This window comes from Rhinoderma darwinii, chromosome 1, assembly GCF_050947455.1.
Source record: "Rhinoderma darwinii isolate aRhiDar2 chromosome 1, aRhiDar2.hap1, whole genome shotgun sequence".
In the NCBI taxonomy this organism is placed as follows: Eukaryota; Metazoa; Chordata; class Amphibia; order Anura; family Rhinodermatidae; genus Rhinoderma; species Rhinoderma darwinii.
Genome location: NC_134687.1, coordinates 336,343,959 through 336,357,621, shown reverse-complemented (window position 1 = coordinate 336,357,621; position 13,663 = coordinate 336,343,959). Strand labels below are relative to the sequence as shown.

General features: G+C 38.3%; 1 protein-coding gene across 1 annotated transcript in view; it reads right to left on the bottom strand.

Moving 5' to 3' along the window:
- Nucleotides 1-965: 965 nt before the first annotated feature.
- CNTLN (centlein) overlaps nucleotides 966-13,663 on the bottom strand; it is a 396,875-nt gene continuing 384,177 nt past the window's right edge. The window contains exon 27 of the mRNA XM_075825669.1: nucleotides 966-1,283. Within this exon, the coding sequence (XP_075681784.1) occupies nucleotides 1,179-1,283 (105 nt within the window). The 3' untranslated portion in view covers nucleotides 966-1,178. The remainder of the gene's footprint in view (nucleotides 1,284-13,663) is intronic.

The window sequence follows — 13,663 nt, the reverse complement described above, 5'->3', positions numbered from 1 at the left end:
GGTATCTAATGGGTTAAACTGCTGGAATCGGAGAGCGCTTTGATTCTGGCATTTGGTGCAGGAGCCAGGCTGTGTATAACAGCCGTACTCCTGCCGCTGATCGCGTGGGTACAGTGGCAGTAGCCATGCGATCAGAGGACAGATATATCCGTCATTATGCGGGAACTAGCTCCTGCATAGGGCGGTTATATCCGTCCTTCGTCATAAAGGAGATAAGGGGCTTAAGAAGACAACCGAGTACAGCTCTAGGTTGGTTCCGTCCTTCCCATAGACTTTGCATAAAGTTGCAGCACACACATGCGCGACCGCCAGTCCGTTCAAAATCCTCCTCACTGTGATCGTGCAGTGAGGAGGAACGAGGTTTGGGACCCCTGTTCTAGAAATCTGTGGGGGGTCTCAAAGATTTATGGCCTAACATGAGGACATCATGTGTTGTCCATGAAAAGTGATCAACCCTGAGTTTACACTGAGATATAGGCGCAGATTATTAATATATGGACTATCTACAAGTAAGTTTGTACTAACAACAATGGGGAACAATTTCCTATCATAGCAAGCCAAAGCCCTGCTATTCCCCATAATGGGCTTTTCTAGTTTTTATTTCTACATTTATGGAGATACACAGTGATCGTATTGGAGAAAATGTAATGTAGGACCGATCTCATACAATCTAATGGATAATACTATCCTTTGTGCAACCCAACATCCTCATCAGAATGGTAGCGATAATCATCATGTACAATCCTAGCCTATTATAGATCTAGTACCAATTTGGTCTGGCCTTTTAGAATAAGAGCAATGAGACAAGCGCCCTGCTCTCAGCAAACCAGCTGTTGGAAAGCAAAGGGGTTTACACACTGTTCCTGCTCAGAGCCGTCTGCTGGCTGTGTCCGCAATAGCGCTAGCTTGTAGTACAAGGAAAACACATTCCACAATACGCTTATGTTTTTTTTTTAATTGCAGAATAGAATAAAAAAAAATGTAAAGATAAATACATATTTAAATAGGTTACAAAGTATACTTGTAAAGGGAATGTCTGTGTAGCGGTATACATGTATACTCAAAGGTATGAAATGTAATATTTGCACTGTTTTCTATTTCTTTCTCCATAAAAAGAAGATATTGAAAAAAATATATATAACTAGATACAGTAGGTCTTTGTTTTGCGGACTTTTTCTTCACCTGGAATCCTTTTCATTTAACACGGCGCATTCTTCTGTCAGTCTTTTTTTCTCACCGAGCTTAGTCCTGACAGCGTCCATTAGAAAAGATGCAAAGGGAATCTGAAACACAGTAAAAAGTAAAAAAATGGCTATCCAATCCGCCCTGTGCTTCAGCTTGGATACAGTTGATAACTTTACTCAAAGTATTAAATCCCTGTTTGATCTTCAGACTATTGGAAATATTCTCCTCTCATCAATTCTACACAGATCAACCTGGTTACAGCAAAGGACATTGTGCTTTATCTTAAAAATGATCCAAGTGCAGGAGTGAAATGAATTAAGACAAACACACTATTGAAGAAGTCATGGTTTAGTGATTATTTTAATGATGCAATTTGCAATCCAAGCAGGGAAGACATACATCTTCATGCAGATGATCAATATGAAGTTACAGTCATCTGCAGGTCAGTCACAGCAAAGCGACGACTACTAACAGGATATTAACAATACACTATCTCGTAAACCAGGGAAATGCAACATTGTCTTACATAAAGTAAACTTATCATAGCTGCATCATTTGCACAGCCAGCAAACATTATCTGCTTTATTTACAAACACACTAGCTACAAAATGGTTAAAGTCCAGCTACTATGTTTCATTTATTAGGCAAATACTTAAAGAGGCTGTCACCACATTATAAGTGCCCTATCTCCTACATAGTCTGATCGGCGCTGTAATGCAGATCACAACAGTGGTTTTTATTTTGTAAAACAATAATTTTTGACCAAGTTATGAGCAATTTATGATTTATACTAATTAGTTTCTTAAGACAACTGGGCATTTTTTTACTTTTGACCAACTGGGCGTTGACCAATCAGCGTCATACACTTATTTTCATTCCAGCCCAGCTTCTTTCACTGCAGTGTGATCTCGCGAGATCACGCTGTGCTGTCACATACGCCCACATTAACTTTACTGAAGTGTCTTGAGAGTGAATAGACATCACATCCAGCCAGGACGCAATGTCTATTCACACTCCGGTAAAGTTTTTGTGGGACTTACTCACGCAGTACAGCGTGATCTCACGAGATCACGTTGTGCTGTGATTAAGTCACACACAAACTTTGCCGAAGTGTCAGGAGTATGAATAGACATCGCGTCCTGGCTGCAGGCGATGTCTATTCACTTTCAAGACACTTCAGTAAAGTTAATGTGGGTGTATGTGACAGCACAGCGTAATCTCGCGAGATCACGCCGTGCAGTGAATACAAATGGACATGAATGGAGAGAAGTGTATGACACTGATTGGTCAAAAAGAACCCCGATTTCTATCTAAAGTAAAAAGTGGTCGGTAAAGCATTATACGGTTTAATCTATATTCTGACCAATATTCTTGCCTGCCCCCAGGCCAACCACTGACCAGTTTCCACAGAAACACTAAACTATGGAATAGACTAATTTACAGCACTTTGAAGCCTGTAAATATATAACACATAGGTCAGCTTGTAGTAAGTAGAGAGTAGCCGGGTCAGAAACAAAAAGTTTATATTTAAAGTGTTGTCATTGTTACATAGTATTTTATTACAGAAATGAATGTTGTATGATGTAACAAGATTATCAGCTATTTCTTTCATTCATGTACAGATTTATTAAAAGCTATGTAAACTTTTTTTTACTAAAACAGTGTATTTTAGTGTTTAGTACAACTTTGTAATTTGTTTTTCTTAAAATCTTTTTTACTTTTTCAGATACAGCTGCTATGTATCCTGTATACAGAGCAGCTGTATCCTGCAGGTCTCTGATCGCATGAACCCCCTGTTATCGATCACATCTAAGTTCTTACGTATTGATCACATCTAAGTTAAGTCCCTGCAACACAAGACTGCCACTAGGAGGAGCAAAATGGATTTATACAGCTAGTCATGGTAGCCCATAGAATTTCTGGGCTTCCAGACGTGACAGAATCATGGTTCCTCTCCCACCTTCCTCTTCTGCATTAAGGGTTGCTACCAGGAATTTGACCTGTAGAAAAAATGGAGCCAAGCAGCAAAAAGCGCTCACATTTTTTTAGGGTCAATAATAATAATAATAAAAATCTTTATTTATAAACCACTGTTGAGCTTAGCGTTAATATCTTGTGTTTCCTGGCAGCTGTGGATAGTTTTAAAATTAATACTGAACGTTGCAGTTGGTCAGAGTGGGCTTAGGGACTTAATATTCTTAGGGTGGTTGGGGGCTAATGAAAATATTACTGGTGTAGTGAATGTGGTTAATGCCAACATTCTCATCACAGACAACCTCTTTCATAACAAGGCCGCTGATCGCCGTGGGTCCGAGGTCTGGCACCCCAGGCAAATAGCATATGAAATTGGGTTGCCATGAGGAGACAACCCCTTTAATGCAAATATCCCTGGCGGTTTTAGATAGGGAAGGGGTTAATCCTAAAATCTCTCTCGGCTCCAGAGGTATGATGCTGAACAACTAGCCTGTCATAGCAGGACATCTCAGACTGAATACATTCAGCTTCCTTATCCTGCCCTACACTGATCACAGATATTAGATGGAACTGTACGGCTTTATGGGTGCTCTGCCCAATCACTGAGAAAGTAGTCTGGTGCCTCCTTGACTCCTGGCCACTCCAAAATGAGCCCCACAGCTAGTATTGCATCCAATGAGCCTTTATAAATCCATATTTAGCTTGCTACCCCTAGTGGCAGCATACCTTTATGGATCTGTACATACACAGTGACACTTCCAGCTATCAAGATCTAGATTAGTGGCATGTTTCTGTGGATAATACTACTAAGGCTATGTTCACACCTGTGTCAGTGTGTTCCGTTGTCCTGCTCCGTAGAGGAGCAGAACAAGGGAATAACGGAAGCAACGGTTCCATTGCACAACGGACACGACCGGTGGCTGGCAGAACCCATTGACTTTAATGGGCTCCGTCGGCTTTCCGTTGGGGTGTCCGTGGGTGCGCTATGGTCTCCGGGAATCTCATCCGGATCTGTGACGGAAGCCCCTAACGGAGCCTACAACACATATGTGAACGAGGCCTACGTAGACAAAAATATGCACATAAAAATAAGGAATGTGATCACAAATACAAATTTATAAACATTTCTTTGGCAGTGCATTGTTGGTAAAAAAAAAAACAAAAAAAAAACAAAAAAGAAACTATTGTCTAAACTATTCTATGCTTATACAATATAGGTGTGTGTGTGTGTAATATATATATATATATATATATATATATATATATATACATATACACAGGGTGGGCCATTTATATGGATACACCTAAATAAAATGGGAATGGTTGGTGATATTAACTTCCTGTTTGTGGCACATTAGTATATAGGAGGGGGGAAACTTTTCAAGCTGGGTGTTGACCATGGCGGCCATTTTGAAGTCGGCCATTTTGTATCCAACTTTAGTTTTTTCAATGGGAAGAGGGTCATGTGACACATCAAACTTATCGAGAATTTAACAAGAAAAACAATGGTATGCTTGGTTTTAACGTTACTTTATTCTTTCATGAGTTATTTACAAGTTATGGGTGACATTATGGGTGTCAGGTCCGAGTATTCCTAGATGAACAGTTTCCTGGAAAGTGGATTGGTCGTCGTGGGCCAGTTGAATGGCCCCCTAGGTCTCCCGATCTGACCCCCTTAGACTTTTATCTTTGGGGTCATCTGAAGGCAATTGTCTATGCTGTGAAGATACGAGATGTGCAGCAACTGAAACTACGGATACTGGAAGCCTGTGCTAGCATTTCTTCTGCAGTGTTGCTATCAGTGTGTGAAGAGTGGGAGAAGAGGGTTGCATTGACAATCCAACACAATGGGCAGCACTTTGAACACATTCTATAAGTGGTCAGAAACTTGTAAATAACTCATGAAAGAATAAAGTAATGTTAAAACCAAGCACACCATTGTTTTTCTTGTGAAATTCTCGATAAGTTTGATGTGTCACATGACCCTCTTCCCATTGAAAAAACGAAAGTTGGATACAAAATGGCCGACTTCAAAATGGCCGCCATGGTCAACACCCAGCTTGAAAAGTTTCCCCCCTCCTATATACTAATGTGCCACAAACAGGAAGTTAATATCACCAACCATTCCCATTTTATTTAGGTGTATCCATATAAATGGCCCACCCTGTGTGTGTATATATATATATATATATATATATATATATATATATATACGTATATATATATATATATATATATATACACACACACACACACACACATATATTTATATATTTTTTTAAAATTTATTATATTTTTTTTTAAATTAAAAGTAGTAGTAAATGTGCAATCCTTAGATCACAAAACACTGAACACCAGGCAGCTGTGAATAAATTCCAGTTCAATTACATGTATGACCGGTGAATGGAAAAATCGTTACGAGTATCTGATAGACATTTCCATCAGTACAAATACATTCCTATATCACACTTTTCAAACACACATTCTATTGTAGGATTGTAATGTAAATGTCAGACAAATGACAGACACTGCTAAGGATAGTGTTCATTTTCATGTATGCGCAATCTTAATCCAACAAGAAGAATTTTTAACAATCATGTATTTAGACATCACAATAACTGTTTGGCCATGTACAGATGTGATGGATTTGTTGCAGATTGATGGTGCAAGAAAATCAGCAACAGAATAATTCCGCTAGGTCTGACATACCCTTACAGGCTGTGCGCTGTATGCGGATGGACTACTAAGCTCAGCGATATAATGGAGAGGAATACTTAGACCCGTCATTCGCATGCAGTGCATGCCCAGTTTGCGGGTTTACAGCGGGGTAATGCAGGCGAGCTATTTACGGATTACTGTAGTTTAGGGGCGTTTCAGAAGTGACAAATTCCCTTTAAGGAGATGTACATTTCTTTAAAAATGTTATTAAAAGCATGGAAAGTAAAGTATGGTACACAAAGTTTACACGTAATCCCTCAGCTGAGGACAAGATCTGTAAATAAAAGGACAGAACAGAAAATAAGCAGATTCTAATAAAACGTACAGTAAAATCACTTTAATCCAGCAATGAAGGGAATTTGTGGAGGATGAATTATGGAAACTTCTGGATTCTTAAATGGAAGAGTATATATATATATATATATATATATATATATATATATATATATATATATATATATATATATATATATATATATACATATATGTGTAAGAGTACAGAACAGACAGACCAAAGTCAAGTCTCAACTACTAGCACTTGAAGAGTCTCATAACTGGTTATTACTGCTTCTTAGGAGATGCCAGATTATATTGCAGTGCCTTGCTGGCATAAAGTGGTGCACTCTCAGAATTCCTGCAGTTAGGTGCCGGATTAAAGTTATTTATTCCAGTACTGTATTATTAAGCAAAGTATTTCTGATCATTTGAAATGCTATGATGCCAGTTTACCAGAAGGTGGCGGTAGTGGATAAATTAAAAACACAGCAACATGTAACTAGAGAAGTGTGAAGCAGTAGAGCGTACACAGCAGAAAATACTATTCTGACATGTCCAGGTCTTTTGGGTTTCTGATCAGGAATTAATATGTAGAAAATCGATATAGTATAAAAGATGTTTATGAATGCCACCTAGAATATCATCTGCTTTAGGACAACATATGGGAGCATACTGATCAATGAAATGATGCCAAGTTTTTGGTATAATTGCATCATTGAATAGAACAGTGTTAAGACTGAATTTATCAAGTCCATTGACAGTTTTTCTGCTATGCAACCTACAGATGTAGCCATCTTAATCTTGACTTATCACATTAAATAGTGTCAAACTTTAACTTGACCTTTTCAATGCCTTTTCAATGGCGTTTGATGTGTGATATCACACTAACGTGATCAGAGTAAAGATAAACTTGGCTACATCTGTGTTTACTAAAGAGTTATACCACTTTTCTGCACAGAGATATGCAACGTTGAGCTACTCCAGGTACAACCTGGCACAGTACAGTAGCTGTGCCGTATTTCTCAATCGGGTGCGTTAAGGAAAACGGAGCAATCTATCCTAAAATTCCATACTGCAAATGAGTTAATATGCTCCAGTGTGTTTTACTGTATCAAGGTTTGCAATAAAATCTCGTTTTCAATTATTTCCTCCAAAGTTGCTGCATTCTCGATTTTACCATTTTTATATAGTCAAGTATTTCTACCCTTTGATTAAAAATATATCTTCTGTTTCAGTGGTGAAGTTGAGAGGTGAATCAACTGAAAGTATCAATTTCAATATTTCAAGAATAAACTTGCAAATGACCCACCTCACTGCCGTTTTTATCAATATGGCAACAAGTACTTTTTCTGTAACACTTGCCAACCTGTACTACGTGGGCTACAGCTTCTCGATTTGTCCCATTTGTCTTCAAACTCAGAATTTCAGCAAATTTTTACTACAAATATTTTGGTCTTGGTGTTTCTGTATATAGAAAGTACGTTTCTATATACAGTTTTTAGTTCAAACAGCGTTTTTAAGCGCTGATTTTGACACGGAAACGGCATCTGAATCAGCGCCGAGAAGCGCACCAGATCGCCCTTTATGGATCTCAATGAGAGGCAGAGCTTTTTTCCCCAGGTGGAATTTGGACGCTCACGGAAAACAAAAAGTGGAACACACATTCTTTTAGCGGTTTCCACCTCTGACAACCCATTAAAATCAATAGAAGGCAGAAAAAACCTGCGCCGCTCGTTTGGAGCGTTTTTTTTCATTAGACTCAACTGCTAAAAAAAAAAAAAGCAGGAACAAAAACGCAGCAAAAACTATTAAAAAAAACTTAAAAGAACGTTGGAAATTCAAAATCGACCTCAAAAGTCCGGAAGAAATTGTGTGTGAACTAGGCTTTTGTTTTGGTCAATGCTTATTATTACATAGCCGACTGGGTCATTACGCAGAGTAAAGTACTTCTCAGGTGATCACAAATCACAGAAATGTAACCTACATAATGCAGTGAACACTTTTGCAGGGTATTAGTGAGGATAGACCTCACATAATGGAAAAGAATAGAAGAATGAATTGTTGGGCCTGAACCTCCGCTTTGGTGGCACTCTACAGAAAATACAAGGGCTTGACTTGCATTAACAGCAGTTCCCTTATATGATATTAACAGAATCGACTGCCTTGCTTAAAAAGTAGAGCATAGCACTCAGGAGAACATTGAGAAGCCCTGGCAGGCCGCCTGCTTCCCATTTGCAGATTATAGACTGCTGTTTATGAGATGAAGCGCTGTCTGATAGGCCGGCTGGAAGACTGCTGGGAATTTGAAATGCCCTCAATGGTCCTATTTTATTTTTGGTTCTTCTAATGGGAGTACTTGTGTTGTTAATAATAATAATTATATTAGGAAATTGCTGTTTATGCTAATGTAGAAAAAAATGATGAAAATCTTCATGAGGTGTACTTTTTTTTAACTGAGCCACAGTGCAGTTATATTAGACTCGCTCAACGGCCTCTAATGTATAAATGTGTATACAGTAACAGCTACGCAGCTTTCCGTTCATATGTGCAGCATTCAGATTGTATAATGAAGTACACAAACACTTTCTCAATGTGCCGATTTATGGTTTTAGTCAATTTGTTGTACTAAACGTATCATTTAAAAATGTTAGACATTGCTCTTTAAATCAGTACAATAGGCAGCGAGATGTGCGCGTCTGAAGAATAACCCAGCTTTCTGAACCAATAGGGCTGCCCATTATAATGTTCGGTGGGATGAATGGATACCATAGATGTAGGTAAACGGACGTGGAATTAGGGAATATATATGAACTTCACTTATGTTACATCTGCCTATCACTCACAGTGCAATGTACTTTTAGAGAAACACATTTATACACGTCATCTACATACTGGAATATTGGTCCCTCTGGCAGGCAGCTGGGTAGAACGCACAAGATCTCACAGAAATACGACCTTGATATTTATGATACAGGCAATAGTTAACCTAAGAGTACAGGAAGAAGCGAGGCTTTCCCTGCTGGATCGCTGTCTGATAACTGCTGGCCGGTGTTTCCATCTAGCCGCATTCGGGAGTGAACATTTTGAATATTAATGGTTGGATACGGAGAGCACAACACATAAACCAAATGTAGAAAAAAAAAATCTAATTAAAGGAGAAATAAACCTCTTCAATTAAAGAGTTCACATTTCAAGTACTATTTGATTCCCCCCCCCCCCCCCCAAAAAAAAATCTTAATGGAAGGTAACAATAATCGAACTAATGGTTCACTGAAGGTTGCAGACTCCCTGCAGTTAAACTGTAAAGAGCAAGTACTGATTAGTAAATGGTAACTTCCCACTCCCCATTTTTATTTCGCCCTAAACCATAAGACCGGGCTGTAAAAAAAAATAAAAAAATATTCTAAGTCTTTAAAACATTATTGTTCTGTCACCAAGGAATAAAATGAGCTTGAAAATGATCTAAAGGGATACGATGCAGTTCATTATGTTAAACAGCAACAGCAGTGCTTTCCTAGTGTTCATAAAGACGGCTCTATTAAATTTACCTCCAGTCAATAATTAGGAGTCCACAAATAAACGCAGGCAATTAAATCAATACTACTGGACAATTACGTTCCATAGACCTCACTCAGAAAGACGCTATATTTTACGTAGCTGCATTAAATGGTCCAACATTCTCATTCGCAGAGGTATAGAAATCCGACGTAACGCTCCCATCTACAGAGAACATATATTCAACGCCAAGAGGAACATAACAGTTAATATCATCAGAGCAATTTAAGACAATAACATTGAAAAAGAAAGGGGGGTTATTATTTGCACCGTGGAGATGCCAAAAAGGCGCATTTCATATTTATATTATATGTTCAGATTTCTGGCTTCAAACTTATATTAGTTTATTAGATTCTATAAAATAGGTCATAAATTATTTCCAGTACATTATGGGCTGAAGATACAGAAGGGATTGTGCATTTACATATGCTTATTGAAAGTAAAGGTACCCGATTATCATATTTCTATGGTATATTATTTGTTTGTAGATCCCAATCAGGATACATGCAAGAGTTTAATGTTAGTGTTACCATGACAAATGGAAAGACGATGCATTAAGGACAGATATAGAAGTGAAATTCTGCTCAGTAACATGCTGGTAATACGGCACAAAGCAGAAAGGGGGACAGCATACAAAGTCACATAGTATGCGTAGTGCAACTCTGGTGGGGGCTCTGTCCAGCTGACCCCACACTAAATATCCAGTATGCTGCTAATACGGGAAGACATGTTATCAGATGACACATTCATATATGTGTGTGTGTGTGTGTGTGTGTGTGTGTGTGAGTGTGTATACACACATATATATATATATACACACACACACACACACACATATATATATATATATACACACACACACATATATATATATATATATATATATATACACACACACACATATATATATATATATATATACACACACACACACACACAACTATATATATATACACACACACACATACATATATATACACACACATACATATATATATATATACACACACACACACATATATATACACACACACACACATATATATATACACACACACACACATATATATACACACACACACACACATATATATACACACACACACACACATATATATATATATATACACACACACACACACACATATATATATATATATACACACACACACACACATATATATATATATACACACACACACACATATATATATATATACACACACACACATATATATATATATACATACATACACAGTTCTGCAATGCTCAATAGTGCTATTTAACTGCAAGACGCACAATCAAAGGATTCTAGAATGGAAAATTCAATCGTAAACAAGAAGGAGAATGTAAGGTAAGCAGCAGCAGGCAATGTACAAGGATAAGAGAACGCTGTTTGTCCGCACCATGTAGCACTAATGATTTACAGTCAGCTTCATGACATCTGCTGCCTAATTTTCCCCTCTCAACAGCCGCATGTATCATGGATACATATCAAATATTTCAATAGATATCACACTATGTGGGATTATTTCACAGACAGAGAAAACTTACATGAAACAGAAGAAAAGTTTCGCGAATTCTTGTAAATGATGTCAAAACAAAAGCAAATCTATGGCTTGAGAAGCAGGGCTCTCACCTGCCAATAAACTGCCCTTGATCACTTGCAAGAGGGGATCCTCCCAGCTGACTAGATGTGTGGAGAAAAAGAGATACTTGAAAGGGAAGAAAAAGTATCACACAGGTCACAGCAGCAGTCTCAACTGAACCCTCCGGGATTTCAACTAGTCTCGGCCTTGTCATCCTCTATGCAGCTTTCCACTCTGCCCAGAAAATGTCGATAGGAAAATGTTTGAGGGGCCTCTGGTGGAAATTTTTTCATTCTTTCTGCATCGACAGGATGCCAAATCAATATTTAGTTCCCACTAACAAGCTGCTCAAGGTCTCAGTAGAAAATATTGCAGAGAGTGCGGGAAGACACAGTAATAAACAGCTGTCTGACTGTGAGGAAAACATGAATTGACTGGAAGCAGGTCCATAGTAAAAGGTCACTGAAGCCCATGAACTCTTCAGGTGTCCCTATCAACTACTGAAATCTGCCTCAGAGAGAGGGGGGGGGGATAGATCCTTGTTTTCGTACAAGACAGCATGTACGCCAGTCAGATAATTAAATTAGTCAATTTGCGAAGATTCTTCCCGTCTTTCCCCTGTATTCTATTTTGTTAACTCATTGCAGTACAGAACCTTTACAACGCAATTACACATTTGTTGTCACAGCCCTTATAGCTGCGATGAAATGAAAAGGTCATACTTATACGTGATTCTCTTATCTATATTGACCACACAATTATTTTCTAACAACATACACATATAGGACAGGTTGGTATGAGCAATAGTGCTGGTTCGGCTGTTGAAGAATGCCTATACCTACTCATTCAGAACAATTGTTGAGATGTTGCCATTAGGTTAAGTTTAAGAGGTGCAAAGGAGACGGGTGCCTAGAAGCAGTGCCAGGTTGTAACAAGCACTAAACGTAACGGGTTCCCAGAAATATAAGGCTCTCTCATATTGAGATGGTCCAGACACCTCCGATCTTTTTTATATTCAATAGGAGACTTGCCTCGCTCAGGTCTAATCCTACATATGCCAAATAATATTACCAGTAAGAACTTGCCAGCAGTATATGTGGCTCCAATTAAGAACACCAATAGGTAGGATGCTGGGCAAACATGAACTGTCACCACCTTAAAAATATACCATACCACTAGAAAGGTAGCCATAATATTTTAGAATTTTTAATGCTACTTACTGTATCTGTTGAGAAGAATGCCAGCGCATAGAAATCTATGACGTTTAAGGAAAATTAATAAACTTCAACATGTTAATGATAAATCCTAGGCTATTGTGCAGTGACTATTTTGATAATACACTGGGAAAATTGTATCCATTTTATATATAAACTTCCCACTCCACATATATTACTGGGAATCAAAGACATCTCCGCTGATATCAAGGCATTCCCGGAAGAGGTACGGTGGAAAGACAGAAGCCAGTGTACAGGGAATATGTATAATAATAGGGTGCAAATTCGTGTTCTAGGAATGAAAACGAATAAACAAAAAGCAGTAGTAACAAATAGATCATAAAATAACACTTTAAACGAACTACACATCAGAGAGTATTAGACTGGGTTCCCACGTAGCGTAAACGCTGCAGAATTTCCGCAACGGAGATCTGTGTGGAAAATACACAGAATTTACAGCAGGAGGAAAGTGAATGAGGTAGGAAATCTCAACCACAAGCTGCGGGAAAAAAAAATGCAGAAAAGTCGTGCGGAAAGTGCTCAGCGGAGCAACTTTCAGTTCGCAGCATGTCAATTTATACTTTTGGTTCTGTGCAGAGATGCTGCGTGGTTGGCCCATAGACTTCAATGGGGAGCAGAAATTCTGCAACAGATTTCTTTTGTTGCAGATTGTATAGCGTTTACGCAGCGGAAACATATACTTTGCTATAGTCAATGCTTGACACTTTATCCGCAGGTAAGACCACTGTGGAAAAAACACAGCTTTCCGCAGGAATATGCCCAGCAAAAACACAATATTTGCTGTGGATTTCTGTGACTGAATTACTTTCTTCTTTAAGATTCCGATGCAGATTTTGGGTTGCAGAAGTTCCGCAGCATATCCTGTGTGTGGAAACATACCCTTAGGGTACAATCAGACACGCAGATTTGCAGCGGAATCCAAACGGAAAATCTGCAACAATTATCGTCAATTTATTGTGGGACTATGTGTGGTTTTACATAAGACTGCAGGAATAGATGCATTGGTATATAGATTACATTTATATTGTATTTATACAATTGCTCGCATCAACATACTGTATATAGTTTATTAGTAATAAAGTTCTGTAAAGCAATAAGTGAAAAGTCTCTGCAAGAAACTTTTCTTATAAG